The sequence below is a fragment of the Chaetura pelagica genome, unplaced genomic scaffold (genome assembly GCF_000747805.2).
Source record: "Chaetura pelagica isolate M959 unplaced genomic scaffold, ChaPel_1.0 scaffold103, whole genome shotgun sequence".
Lineage (NCBI taxonomy): Eukaryota > Metazoa > Chordata > Aves > Apodiformes > Apodidae > Chaetura > Chaetura pelagica.
The window spans coordinates 2,234,805-2,249,635 of record NW_009953004.1 but is presented as its reverse complement, the minus strand read 5'-3'; the positions used below and the strand labels follow the sequence as shown (position 1 = coordinate 2,249,635).

Below are 14,831 nucleotides of genomic sequence, written 5' to 3'. Positions count from 1 at the left end.
CACCTGCTCAGCGGTGGTTGGTGAGTGGTGAAGAGCAGCCACACGGAGGCTTTGACGAGAGCAGAAGTAACTCAGACATCAAGGGAAGCAGCTTATGCTGCAGCACAGATGGAGCTGATAAGCAGAAAAGCTTTCATTTCTTTTCAGACAACAGACTTGTGTGAGAAGCCAGCAGCTCAGCTCACCACAGAAGTGCTATCGTTTGCGTCAGACTGATCCCCCCCACCTTTTTTCTTTCCACCACGATGAGGATACAAAGTCTCAACTGCCTCCAACTTCACACTGGTAAGGGTGGGACAGCCTGAATGGTGCCTTCTGTGTCCCTCTTCTTCTGAGTGTTAAGGATTAACCAGTGAAAGGGGCTGAGAAGGCAGCTATGACCACCACGTGCAGAGAAACCAAGTCACTGAACTACTCACCATCAAGTGAGAGTGCAGTGACCACTGATACCATCACCCCCAGAGCCAGGGAACCCCACACACCCCCTCCTCACCAAGGAATATCAAGTGGAAACTTGTAGATTCATCTCTCCATGGATCTATTCCTGATGAATCCCACATGCCAGAGCTCTCACTGCAGAATAAACCCACCTGGTTCTGCTCCAACACGGGGTTAGGTTTGTGGGAAGGAAGTTCCTTGTTCCAGAATCAAGTGTCCACACAAAGGCTTAACCCCAAACAGCTTCAAACATCAACAAGTCCTAAAATGGAACAGCTCATGAGAACCTGAACACTTCTGTAACAGACACACAACGTCTACATCAACAGTCAGAATGACTTCTGAGACAGTAAATCCACTTTCACACTTGTTCATGTGGAACTTGCAGGTGTCACTGTACAAAAAGGGAGAAAACACATTGAAGTAAACAAAATAGTTGAACTATAAGAAATAATCTTTGGAGGTGGAGTCCTAGGTGGAGAGTCTTCAATTATTCTCCAGACAGGAAATCCACCCATTCATATTGCCTAGGTAATATCACAAATATATACACATAATGAAGAAATAATTGTAATGCAACACTGGGACTGTAATTATATTATCATTATTTTGGTTCCAGTCTCAAAGCTTCAATCAGAGCATTTGGGCTCTGTGCCATCACTGCCAGCCAAGCCACCCAATATGGCTCAAAACTGGGACAGACAAAGCAGCTTTAATCCTTTCTAGCCTGACCCTGAGCAGTAATTCAGCTGCACAGTCAGTGAGTGTGCCACTGTGCAGCCTTCATGAACTGCACTGCATTTATCTGGCCCTGCAAATGTTCTCTTCAAGATTTTTGGCTTGGGGCATGTGAGAACAGGAGAAGAAATGCAACAGAGCAACCAAGGAGTAGGGTGAAGGAGCCATCTTCAGTTAAAACACCATATTTTCTTTCTTTCTAGCCTTCCCAAGTACTTCAGAGAAGACCAAGAAACAAAAGCACCCACCTCCAAGATCTAAAGCTGGCAGCTGCTCCATCACCAATGAGGGGACTATCCAGTTCAGCCCACCCTGCTGCAAGGAGAGCTGAAGCCGTGGGGAAAACCAAATCCCAGACACAGGAGGATGATTTGAAAACAGTAAACCAGAATTTTTCTCAGGGAAGTTCAGAGCTGTTTTCAGCCCTCTGGCATTTTGTGCCACCGGTCACCGTAAGCTCTGCTGAGCACATCTGTGTCTTTGGTGCCTTTCCCTCCAATGCCAAGATCTAAGGAAGTCCACAGAAGTCAGCCCGGCCTGGCTGAAGCTCCAGCAAGGCTCTTAGTCCTCCAGATGTGTGTATACACCTTGACTTGTGCTGTGGGCATGAGGAGAGCTGCTCACTAAGCGTGGCTGTGCTGCAACAGCTCCTGCTATGAGTGGAGCTTGGAGTAAAAAAACTCTCAGACAACCAGCTTGTCAAGGCTGAGGAGCTAAAGCTGTTTCATACCAGGCTGAGGCCTCAACATGTCTTTCAAAGGTCCCCACGCTGTCCCCAATTTTTCTTCCATGGTTCTTCATCTCACTGGATTTATATATGCAAACAACAGTTTAATTCCTATGCATTTTTACACATGTGAAGCTCTAGCACAGCCTGGCCCCTGCTCTGCTGGAAGGGTCTGTCACACACGCACCACCAGCCGCCCACATCTTACCAGTCACACTCAGACAAAAAGCCAGCAGGCTTCTGCAAAGGCCAACTGCATCTCCTCCAAGTAACACATTCAAGTTTGTTCTTAATTGTGAATTCTCACTTGTGACTACTTAGTGTTGAAGAAGCCTCACTTGTAATGACAGAAGAATCATAGAACCGCTCCAGTTGGAGAAACCCCTTGGGACCACCCAGTCCAACCATCATCCCTGCTCTACAAAGTTCTCCCCTAAACCACCTCCACCACCAACACATCCAAACCACCCTTCAACACAGCCAGGGATGGTGACTCCACCACCTCCCTGGGCAGCCTGTTCCAGGGTCTGACCACTCTTGCTGTGAAAAAATCCTTCCTCATGTCCAGTCTGAACCTGCCCTGGTGCAGCTTGAAGCCCTTTCCTCCTGTTCTGTCACTAATGACCTGTGAGGAGAGACCAGCACCAACCTCTCTACAATGACCTTTCAGGTGGTTGCAGAGACTGATGAGGTCTCCTCTCAGCCTCCTCTTCCTCAGACCAAACATTCCCAGCTCCCTCAAGTGTTCTTCATCAGATTGATTCTCCAGGCCCTTCCCCAGCTTCGTTGCCTCCTCTGTCCTCGCACCAGCACCTTGAAATCTCTCTGGAATTGAGATGCCCCAAACTGGACAGGTGTCCAAAATCACCTCCAGGTGACTGCCACCTCGACATTCATAAAGGCATTTAAAACTTACATCTAAATAAACTGTCTCAGAAAAAGAACCTGCAAGTTCACGTAAAGAGAACTTGTCCATGAAAGCAGGAGCATATACTGCTGATGGTCCTATGTACACTGGTGGCTTTTTCAGTAAACACACCTGTAAACAGAAGCTACTATGGTAAATAAGTTTTGTATTTGCATCCTAGTAATGTTACCCCTTTGGTCACCACACCCATGTGTGAAGCACCATCAGGTAGTTAACAGGGTTTTACACAGGATGCAGTTGCATTATAAAAATGCTCTTTACCATAGAAAAAACATAAGCAAAGACAGTAAACACCACTTAGAGGAACCTTTCATCAAGCCATTTTTAATTTTAATGTTAGCAGAATAACCTGGAAACTCGTATGTTAGAATAAAGACACCAAGCTTTTAGCAGTTACACACACTATGCCCAAGCATGTGCTGCCTGTGCCACCTACTGGTGCAAAGGACTCCCTCTCTCCTGCTTCCTACAGACCAGCTGACACAGGGGCTGCCGAAAGGGACAAGACAGCCTTAGAAGATCCCGGGAATACTGTCTGTTTGCATGGAAACTATCTTAAATCTGCAGTCCTTTGACCCGAATGCCTGCCCCAGCACAAAATGATTAAGGCCAGCTCACAAGCCTGGCACGTGCACACGAGACAAACTCCAGCTCCTTCCTCAACGCAAGAGCACTAAGCAGGTAGGAACAATCTGTTCCTTTCAGTACTCTGGCTCAGTGCCCAGAACATCTTACAATGTCTTAAGGCACTGACTTCATTTCTTCTAAAACCTTTACCAGACAAAGGTAAGAGAAGCAATCTGGAAGCAGGTCTGCCATTCCTGGTAGGTACCTGCAGGGAGCCAGCAGGTCATGGCTGCTCAGAGCTGGGAGGAACCATTTCCATTTCTTGTTTCCAAAGTCAAACCTCAAGGCTGCAAGCAGCTGCTTCTTGCTCTCTGCAACTAACACATTTCTAAACCCTGCCACTGGAGACTACCAAAACCAACAAGGCAGCAAACCCACCCTCCTTATCCTCTCACACAACTTGGGGGAGGAGGATGAAGTCACCACAGCACTAACTTGCCCAAGCACATAGCAAGTCAGTAGCAGAAACTTGTCAGTGCAGGTGCTTCCCTCAGGAACCCTCACTTGCTCCAGGAAAGCATTCCTGACTCCCAGTGACAATAATTGGAGCTTTCCACAGCATTCTATTTCAGTTAAGTATAACATGAAAGACTCTCCTACATTTACTATTTTAGAGCCACGCAGACCAAAGCTCTAGGTTTGGGGCATGTCCTCTGCACTGCATCACTGTACACCTTGGAAGAGATGCATTGGTTTCCAAAAGGGAGCAGAATTCCCTGCTGTCTAGGAGCTGGGCTCTACTCCCGACTGAGAGTAGCTACTCCTATAGACACTTCTCACTCCCTAGTTCTTAGTGCAGAAAGCCTGTTTTACTTCCAGTTGTATAACTTTCCAGGAAAGCCAGGAGAGCTCACGACATCCTCCAGCTCTTTGAGCAGCCAGTCACAAACTCCCCCACAGCACTTTGAAAGCCTGGAGCTCAGAGCACAGCTCACCAGGGGAAGTGCTGAAAGGTGTTAAAATTACCTGTGGATTTGCCCTCTGCTGTCCTGGTGCTTTAGGATACGCCAAAAGACTCCTTAACACTGCCAGAAGGACACAAAGAGAAGCACATCTTTCATCCACACCAAGATTGAAATGAAAGAATGGCAGAACACATCCTTCCTCTGCCACACCACAGCAGACAGGAACTGCCACCTGCCAGAACTCTGCTCCATGGCTTCAGCTAACAGCACTGATCATCACTGCCCCTTCAGGGATCATTTGCAGTCAGATGTCTCTTCCTCCCTCTGCTCTCCAAGCTTGTTTTGCACCACAAAGCATTCCTACAGCAGCAGGAAGAGGGAATTCAGCTTCACAAGCTGGAAAAGAGGGGAGGGTAAGAGGGCAGAGGGCTGCATGCTGCCCCAGGCCCACAGCCATCACATCCCCCCATGTCCCAGAGCACTGCACTCTGACCTCTGACCTCCATCGAGTGACACAAACACCAAAGTTTTAGAGAAACATTTATTATAGGGTTGCAGAATTTATGCCAATATAAAGTCCCTTAATAAAACTCTCAAGTTCGTCAACTGCAGGACACTAACTCTTCTTTATCTTTATACTGCAGCTGTCAAAAAAAGAATAACAACAAAACAAACAAGGAGCAATGCTCTGACTGCAGTAATAGTGCTACTTGCTCATAAAAAGTTGACCTAAAAAGTTTATATAAGCCAGAGTAGTTTAAGTTTACAACTACAGTCACATTTACAAGTGAGCTATACCAGAAGAGATTCTTGAAATACGAAGTTACAGGATAAACCAATTCATAACCAAAAATACTGACAAGCTTTAAGAGCAACTCTATCTGAATCTAACAACTAAATACCACAAAACCAAGGTAGAAGAATTAAACATAAGCTCAGGGAAGGTTCCAAATATACATACGAATTCAATACAGTAATTGCACAAAATGAAGGAGGGTAGTGTTAAGAGGTTTATGATCACTGAGGTTGGATTTTACATGCTTCACACATGGCAGTTAAAATAAACCTTTAGTGATACCAATCAGGTTTTTTTTAGTCAGGATACGGAGTGCAGAGCTATTCTACAGAACTACACAAGATGTGCAAACCACAGATTATTAATATTAATCATTCTGTGAAAGTTAAGGTGAAGAGAACTGGTTCCAGCCAAGGAATTGGTTAACATTTTTATATATATATATATTTTTCTGCCATTCCCAGATTACACTAAATCAAACACATTCAACAGATAAACTGATATTAACCTTCTAAAAAAACCTTACTCAAATATAAGTTTTACATGAGACAACTAAAAAGTAACACCAAGGATCAAAGAAAGCTGAAATGGTGACTTTGTCTTTTGAAATACAAGCAATACACAGAAAATGCATAAGGCTTTTGATTATCACTGCACATTTTAATTTAAGAAGTCGATGTCTAATGCTCAGACTTCTCAATGAAGGTGTGAACTAGTCACCTCCCATCCAACACCTTTCACTGCTGACAGATCTTTGTTTCAACAACGAAAGAGTTTTCAAAGTGTCTGATGGAATGACAGTTCTCCACTGAACGCTTCTGCAGACCTGGGGAGGAGAGAAGAGCAGAGCCTGAGTGAAGCAGCTCCAGAACCCCCAAGAACACTTACTGGTTTTGTACCCTTATGAGCAACAGCAAGACCAAATCGTTCAGGACAGTGTTTCTACAGCCAGAAACTTGCCACCAGAGCATGACATCAGTTTGTTTCCTTTCAGAAAGTCTCCTTCATTTTCAGAATTGTCACAACAGAAGAGGAGGCCACAAAAAAACATGGATAAAACAAGCAGGCACTTCTTTCCTAGTATTCTCACCATCCTTTTAGTGACAGAACAGACACTAAATAGACCATTTATGGCAAAATTTGTCATAGCCCTTCCTAACCACAAAGAGAAGGGACAGCAAAGCAGATTGAAATGACAGGTTAAAACTTGAAAAACCTAAAAAAACAGAGCAGGAAAAAAAAACCCACCTCCTTATCACCACTTTCCTCCACCCAGTATGTAATAACACAGAGTGTGCTTCTGCAGAGCAGTTTTCACCTTGATGAGCACCCTGTGAGGATTTGCCACAGAGCTCATGACCTTACTGAAGTTTTCCTAACACTATTAAAGTGATTTTCTCTATTCTGGGACATGCCAGCATTGGATCTGAAACAGGCAGTTTACCTGTATCAGCTGTGAACCTTCACTAGGAGACACAAACGTAGTAGTCCTGCCACCAAAGACCAGCTGCTCAACTAAAGCAGCTTTAATCTAGAGCCACTAGAGAAGAAAGACTTGTAGCTTGTTTAATAAGCAGAGAATTGTCCAGGTCAGCAGGAGAGGCTGCCCAGCCAAGTCAAGAAGCTCTTCAGCCAAACCCAGCAGAGCACTGCTCTAGTGTATAAATAATAGGTCAGGCTGTCCTGCAATTCATCTCAGTCTTAATGCCCACTTCTTGTGTGATACCTCCAGGGAACTGCTGCAGAGCATGAGGTCAGCTTGACCTAACAGATGAACCCATGAACTCTACCAAACGTGAGAGCCAATGCAGCACCAGCTAAATGAGAAGACTTCTCCACACAAGTTACAGGAGTTCATTCATTTTAGTCTAATTATTTACATGTGCATGGCTTGTATACAGAGAGGCGTGCTAGGAATCTGATCTGGGAGGCAAGACAAGCCTTGTCCCTGAGCAGCTCTCTCCTCAGCAGCAGTCTTCCATTTCACTAGATTTCCCACCCCAGCCCTCAAGGGCAAACAAGGTTAGTTCCAGAAACTGCACCAAGAGGCATTATTCATTTACTAGAATCCTTTTGTGCAAGTATGCTGGACAAGTCTTTTACTGTGCAGCAAAGATGTCAACAAATGCTCTAGTGAGATGATTTAACAAACACCATAAATACTCTGCAGTACTGTCTGCAGAGCAGCCTTTCAGTCACAGCAGCAGTCAATTCAGACTTTTCACAAAAACATCTTCACAACAGCCAAGAGGCACATGTCTCTCCCTCCCATGAAGGCAACATTTGCTGTTCCTTCATGTGCCCTACCCTGTCAGTTACACAGGACCCCTGTGATGCTCCCAAAGGCAGAGCCTTCCACCTAGTGACAGCAGATGTGGCTCCTGATGCTGCAAGCTGTAACTGGGCTGAGGAAACTCCTGCCCAAGAGCTTGGCAGAAAAACCAGGGCACAGAGTTCTGACAAACCAATACTTGCATCCTAAAAGGCTCTATGTGACAAAGGATTAGTTCCCTGTTCACAGTGAACTAAAACTCCTTGCATCAGATTTCTGTACTCCAGGCCTCCTCCAAATCAATCCTGTTCACACAACAGCAGGGGGTTGGTGTGAAGAGACAGGCCATAAAGAAACAGGGCTCAGAAGTTCCCCTGGTGTGCTCTTCCTCTTTCAGAGAGGAAGTTTGGGATGTCCAGAGCTACTTGTTCAATTTTTAATTTGTTTTCACAGTAAGTGAATCAGAAGATAATTCTTTTACTTGCTGCTTCTGTAACCCAGTCGTAGATAGGACAGTGACAGACTAAGCTGCACCTACAGACTCACCTTTTCAGAGATTATGAGTTCTGGGGCCAAACTAAGTTACACCTCCAACCAGAAGATGGAACAGAAATATGCTTAAGTGCAAACCTGGTTTGTGCATGTAAGCTCTAATTCCGTAACTGAAACTCTGTGTTCAAAGGGAACTTCAGATTTTTCCCTTCCTTTGAAAGTAAGGGAAAATACCCATTGGTTCTAGGAGTAGTTTCAGCTCATATTGAACAGATTTCCAAGTCTAAAAACTCCAAAGGTTTAAGTATTTACCCTTTCTCTGTTCCAGGAACAGCTTTATTTCTCACTGCAGGGAACTTACCCGTGATCTGGTCCCTGCGCTGCAGTCTGAAGGTCTCTTTTCCAACACAGAGCTGGTAGATGAAGATGCCCAGATCAGACACATTCTCTATCTCCTCAGTAACCACCATTTCTTCACGGACTAGGTAGGTCTGAGGCAAGTAAGAGCCAGTCTAGAAAAGAAAAAACCCTTGAGATACAGTACTCTGCTAACAATGAACCAACATCATCACATTTCGCTCTCTTGCTTTGGAAAGGCTTCAAGCACTAGATTCAAGCTTTCCTTCCTTTTAACCCCAAAATATACTAGTGGTGAAGAGCTGCATACCAGAGAAGTTAAGAACTGATAAAGGCTAGTTCAAACAGTTGCAGTGACATCCAAACAAAGTGCAGTTAGCCTTAACATTGCTGGCCTCACATGAAGCAAACATAAACTTGTTCAAGTTTATTTGTATACAACAGGAAGTTTGAAGTTGAGAGGAAAGTTTCCATGTTTGAGGCAATGTATTTCTAATCCCAAAAAAGCAGTGTGACCTCCATAAGTTAAGTCTTGACCAGAAGCTCACAGCACTATGGGAACAACTTCCCACTCCTCTTTATCAACACCTAAAGAACAGGGGCAGGAAGACACACTTGGAGTGTGTATTCATGAAGCTGAAGTAAAATGAAACAAGCCAAGTTAAACCAGGTGGCCTCCAGCACTAGGGGTAGAGGAGTCACTGACTTTTTTGACAGGTACTTTTAGTGTACACAGGAGCTCAGCATGGCATTTAATTTGAAAGTAGCAGCAAGCTCTATCAACCTGACCCATAAGTCTTCTTGGAAAAATACCAGTTCTAGTCACTGAAGAGTCAAAGTGTTTGTGGTGAGTTCCTAATGACAGTGCTAACAGAAGTACCAGTGAGCATTGTGCTTTTCATCAAAATTCTCAGGGGGCAAGCCAGCTTTCTGGTAGTCCTTGCAGGTTTAGGCTTTTAATGATATTTGGAGCTTTCTCAAATTCCTTTATAATAGCTAAATTTAGCCTTATTTGCTAGTTGCTTTCAGCTTTCATAAAGCTAGGTATTAATAGGAGCACTAAGCATGAATCTGCTCAACATAATACACACTGACAGCTGGCCTTAACTCCAGTACAGTGACTGAGCCAGGGGATTATGCACTCTGATGGCAGGAGGACTGTTCTAGCAAGAGACTGTAGCTCAGGAGCAATACCCAGCACTCAAAAGGGATCCTGTCAGCATAATTAACCAGGGGGGTTTCCACATACCGCCAGCTTTGCGAAGAGATCCATCAGGTTTCTTGGTGGCATAACTATGGATGTGTTCAGTGGAATCACGTAGCAGTTCCCCAGTTGCAAGTCAAGATAGGCTGTCAAAAGCTGTTTGGAAAACAAGCTTTCAGTTGAGTGTGACCTTTGATGGTTAGAACACAGTTCTACAAGGACTAAGAAGGAAGCTTGAAAAGCTTGGAGATCATGCACAGATAGTGTCAAAGTGATGCATTCAGTGCCAGAACTCAGCTATTCCCATGTTTGCAAACCAAGTGGTTATAGCTATGGTTTACAAAAGGACTTGTACAGCCATCTCATTTCTGTGCAAAAGTGGTTTGTAACATAATTCTGAATCAGTACAGTTCTGTATAAACACAGAGAAGGTACTTGGGAACATGCTCTCCTAACTGAAGAAGTCCAATTAAACACAGTACAAACAAAAGGTATCCAGCTGCTGAAGACCAATTATTCCCTCTAAATAGTTCTTCAGAAAAAGTATTAGTCTCTAGAAAATCCCATCAGCATTATGACTGAGTGCAAGAGCTGCAGACATCAAAATTATTAAGAGATCTACTTGTTTTAGTATGACTTTGCATAGCACTGAGCCAGAATCAACTGAGCTTCTTAAGTTGCCTGAATCCTTTAAGCTACAGCCAAGATTCTGTCAAGACAACACAGACAAAAGCTGCAAATCCTGTGATCACAGGTAGCACAGCATTCCAGGCTGCTGTTGGAGGCAGCATGCACAGAGGTCAGTGTCTTTACCATGATTCTATCTGCATTGCCAGGGTTTGCTTTCCAAACACCCTAGGAGAGCTTCCACAGCTGACTAAGGAGAACTGTTAATACTATCAACATAGCTCTAATAAAAAAGGCAAATTAAAACCATCCCCTCATCTTTCCTTTAAATAAACTATGTGCAACTACTAACACAGCATTTTCTTTTAGATTTCAGCCACTTTTAGATTTCAGCCACTTTAAGTGATTTCACAAATCACTTACCCAAGCAGGAGCCACCCACTTTTTTTTTTTTTCATTCTACATTTTGCTGTAACACACTCTGGCAAAATCTTTGACCAAATCCTCAGTTTCCCTGTTTCTTAACTCACGTTTCCAATGTTCTCCTAAAAGAATCATTTACATGGGATTCTTGACCAAAGAAGCAAGTGTCACTTCCAGACATCCACTGGGCAACAATGTTTAAAGCACCCACTTATGAGTTCCTGTGGGTAGGAGCTCCTCTAACACTCTTGTACCATTCCTCCCTGCAGAAGTTAAGCCTACTGTTTAGAGTTAAAAGGATCAGATTCCCCACACTTACACCCAAGGAGAAGCCTACACTGGCAGCAAGCATGAAAGGTCTCACGAATGAAAACCCAGGAGCTGTTATGCTTAGCAGGTGCTCCATAGTCTCCCCGTGAGCAGCAAGGTGAGCTGTTCCTCAGAGCTCCAAGGGTACTCACCCTGTCAAAGTCATGAACAATGGCTGCAGGATCGCTGTCTGAGAACTTGGGGACAGGCACATCGATGATGGCAATGTTGTCATCCTCTCGAATGTCAGCTTGCTCAGTAATGGGGAGGAAGTAAGGTTCTGCTGCACGGTCACGATTCTCATTTTCAAAGTAACACATCTCACCACGGTACACCTTGTGCTGAAAGGGAAGAGCAAGGCTGGTTATTTTTCCAGAGAACGTTGCTTTCAAACTGCGTTTCCAACACAAAGCTCAGGTCCGTCATCTGGAGCTTCTGTAAAGCACTCAGTCTCCATGTCCCAGTTATTGAAGGTTTTCCATTATAGTGGCAGTCCATTTTAAATTACACTTCTTTGATTCAGTGAGGCTTCAAGAAAAATGACTTTCACATTACCTTAGGCATGAAATACTTGTAGATGCAGGCTCCACCAACAACAACTCCTGCCAAGATGAACGCTAGACCCAGCAGAGTCAACAGACATCTTCCAGATGAGTTTTCACCTCTGTGTGTGGCAACTTCTGGATCCTTTAAACAAAGAGGGATCAGAACTCAGAAAGTGTAGCTGCTTTAAATTTAAAGCAAGCTGTTATCTACTGCTTCACTTTGATCCATCATCTCTGGCGTCTTCTCTGTGTGCAGTGAGAATTTTAAGTCAGGCACCACATAATAAGAGAACACATGAAATACTACGGTATTCAAGCAGCACTAAAGAGGATATTTTCTTAATCAGAGGATGCTTTCTAAAGCCTTTATGCAGAAACTATCAGAAATGTGAGAAATTTAAATAACTGTAACAGAAGTTATTGCTGCAGCCGCAATATAGTACAAGGAAAGCAAGATTTGTAGAGCAAGGACATTTTAAGGTACACAGGGTTTTCAGGCCTCTTCCCAAAAGCCAATTTTCTACCCTCCTCTTGCTATCAGATGGAACAAGAGAACATAATTTTCCTTACAAAGCTTGAGTAACAGAGAAAGCGAAGATGCAACTTTGTGTGTTAGCTGGGTAACATCTGATACAAGTCAAGCATTCAGGTTTTAGAAGTTGCAACATGCACAAGTGGACTCTGCTATGACAGAGAAACCACTCATCAGCTTAAATACAGCTTCAAATTATGCCAAATAAAAAGAAGTCCCTGTGGCACATCCAACCCTGCAGCTTCAAGAATATTCCTTCTTCCTTCCAAGTCCCACGGAAGTTTTGTTTATAGCAGCCTGCAACTTATCTCTCTAGTTCAAGGACTTGTTTTTTCCCCCCCACGGTGCTCTCTCAAACAGGAGATGACTGGCATCCAGAGGAAACTACTTCACCATCTGCAGGACACTGACATGGTGGTGAGTCGTACAATATCAGTTGAAAAGTTAGTGGTGGTGTCTAAATGGCAAGTTGTAACACTCAACATTTCTTTAACTGCCTTTCCAGACTACCAGGTGAAAGGCTGGCACAAGTTGAGAATAGCCAAAGTACTGTCAAATACTAAACAATTAGATTAAAGATTCCCTTTGGGCAAACAAACACTGGTCTTGGGGTCTTAAAATAAGAAGTTTAGATTATATATTGGGTCAGCTTTGTCCCCTTGATGATTCATGACTCTGGTATTTAGCAGATTATAAGACCTGCTCTTTGTACTGGTCAGGAAGAAAGGTTGGATTTCACAGCAAAAGGCCTTTTCCTTGGTCTTGCTCCTCGAGTCAGTAGCTAAGTTTAGCACAGCAGCTTCCATGGCCTTTCTTTATTTGGGTCCCACTATTTGCACCCCTCTACAGCACAACATATTTAAGTGACCTGCATCACAAGCCACCCAGTATGAGTACAAAGGCAGCACATTTTCATGCTCAGCAAGATAGAGCAGTGTAAAAGTCAAACACGTCAGTTATGCAAGTACTGAAACAAAACCCGAGCTGTTTTTCAGAAATCAGTACTCCTACATTTCACTCTTGCATCCTCCAAACAGAAAAATGTTGGTTCAGCAAGACACGAGCTGCCATAATTGGCTAGTTAAACATTTGTCAAAAAAAACCCAACTAGTTTTGAGTCAGAATAATGCCACATTCATACACCATTTTGTGAAAACCATCTTTTACAGTTAGCTTGCTTTTTAGGGCAAAACTAATTTTGTTCTCTTCATATTCTGCCACCTTCTTTTACCACTCCCAATTAACTTACTCACCCAGCCTAGGACTTGGAACACTAGAGTCTGCAGCAGGTTTTGGCACCACAGCCACCCTTGTGCTTGGATGATGTCAACATGTAATTACCTACACTTGCACTATACATAACAAAGCAAAGGTATTTAGCATGTAAGAAGCAATGCAGGCAGCATGAATCCGAGCTGACAGAGCTGATAAGAGAACACAATAGCAAGACTTGGCCCCGGGAGGTTACCAAGCCTCTGCTCAAATAAAACCCCAACAAAACATCAAAAAGCTGCAAAGAAAATGCAGTTCTAAGCTGTGCAGCACCAAGCAAAGCTAACGAGGAATAAGAGGGAAGAAAAATCACTTGTGTTAACATCTGCAGCTAGCTCAAGAGATACTGTTGACAGAGTCAGCTCCAAAGAATCTGCAGGGAGTGTATTCTGCAAGCTCAAGTGCTTTGTGCAGATACTCTAGGAGACCTTCATTGTGCTGTTTCAGCCAACATGAGCCATTAAGCTTGTTTGCTCTGCACAAATATCTCAGCAAAAGGAGACATTCGCAAGCACTACAGTAAGTTTATCTTGGAGTAAAACTGTGAACTTGATGTTTACATGCAACTCCAAGCCCTGAAGTCAGACTGAAGAGTTGTTAAAAAGCCATGTACACAAAGGTAAACACGGAGAATATTGTGACAGGGACGACAAAGCAGCACGTGTACCTCCTAAAACAAGAGCAGCTATCATGAGAAACGAAAAAAGGGTCTAAGTGTTTATTAGAGTGACTATGCTCAGAATTTGCACAGTCTAGGGCCAGTAAGAGTATGTCTGCTGCCACAAGCAGCATACAAGCTGCCTCATGAGTAGCTGATGAGTTTGTCCTAGAAGAAACTAGCCAGACTACTGTCGTTTTCAAAATTTAAATCTTTCTACACTGCTCCCCTACTGCATCTCCCTCCTTTGGATGTCGTAATTCAGCGCTACTGTATTAACTGTGCACACACACCCCTCCTCCAGCTCAGAAGAGCCCACTGAGACCTAACACTGCTCTGCTCCCCTCCCCCTTTTCAACGGAGGCTATTTCAGGGGAGGCTCTGCAGGCTGGAAGGCAAACTTTTTCCCGATTACAGCTTAAAACGGGAAGGAAAAAACAAAAGTACAGAGACACTGGAGTCCAACCTCACCAGTTTTATTGTTTGGTTTGCCTTTTTTAAAATTTTCTTACTCCCCGAAGGCAAATAAACTCAGACCACCCGATATTCCCCACCTAGAGCTCCTGATTTATTTACCTAGACACTGATCTTCTTCAGCCGACTGAAAAAAAAACACCAGCAGCTAAGCAAGACGCCTTCAAAACAAAGTCTCCCACACGAAACACGGCAACTCGTTAGGAAGGAAAAGCCAACCACAAAGAGTATTTGCGTGGGTTTCTATTTCAAACCCTTTATGGCTGGTTTCTTAATTTAAGCTAGAGCTACCAGATGCCCAGGCAGCTTCACCGCAGAGCTGCTCTCCAACCCGCTGCCTGCCAGGGTTTCGGAGCAGCAAGAGGTGGAAGATGCGCCCAAGGAGGGAAGCTGCTCTCTCTCCTGAGAGAGCTGAGCTGCAGCCGAGCCAACAGCGCTCTCCCTGCTCCTCTTCTCCCCAGAGCCCAGCCCCGCAGCTCGCCACGGAGCAGGAACCCACCCCCCCCG

General features: G+C 44.2%; 1 protein-coding gene across 1 annotated transcript in view; it reads right to left on the bottom strand.

Annotated features, from left to right (window-relative positions):
* Positions 1–4,890: 4,890 nt before the first annotated feature.
* The window catches only part of ITM2A (integral membrane protein 2A), a 15,107-nt gene continuing 5,166 nt past the window's right edge, over positions 4,891–14,831 (bottom strand). Inside the window, exons 2-6 of the mRNA XM_009996611.1 lie at positions 11,399–11,530; positions 10,996–11,184; positions 9,530–9,640; positions 8,285–8,435; positions 4,891–5,985 (exon numbers count right to left, since the gene is read on the bottom strand). Coding sequence (XP_009994913.1) covers positions 5,897–5,985; positions 8,285–8,435; positions 9,530–9,640; positions 10,996–11,184; positions 11,399–11,530 — 672 coding nt within the window. The 3' untranslated portion in view covers positions 4,891–5,896. The remainder of the gene's footprint in view (positions 5,986–8,284; positions 8,436–9,529; positions 9,641–10,995; positions 11,185–11,398; positions 11,531–14,831) is intronic.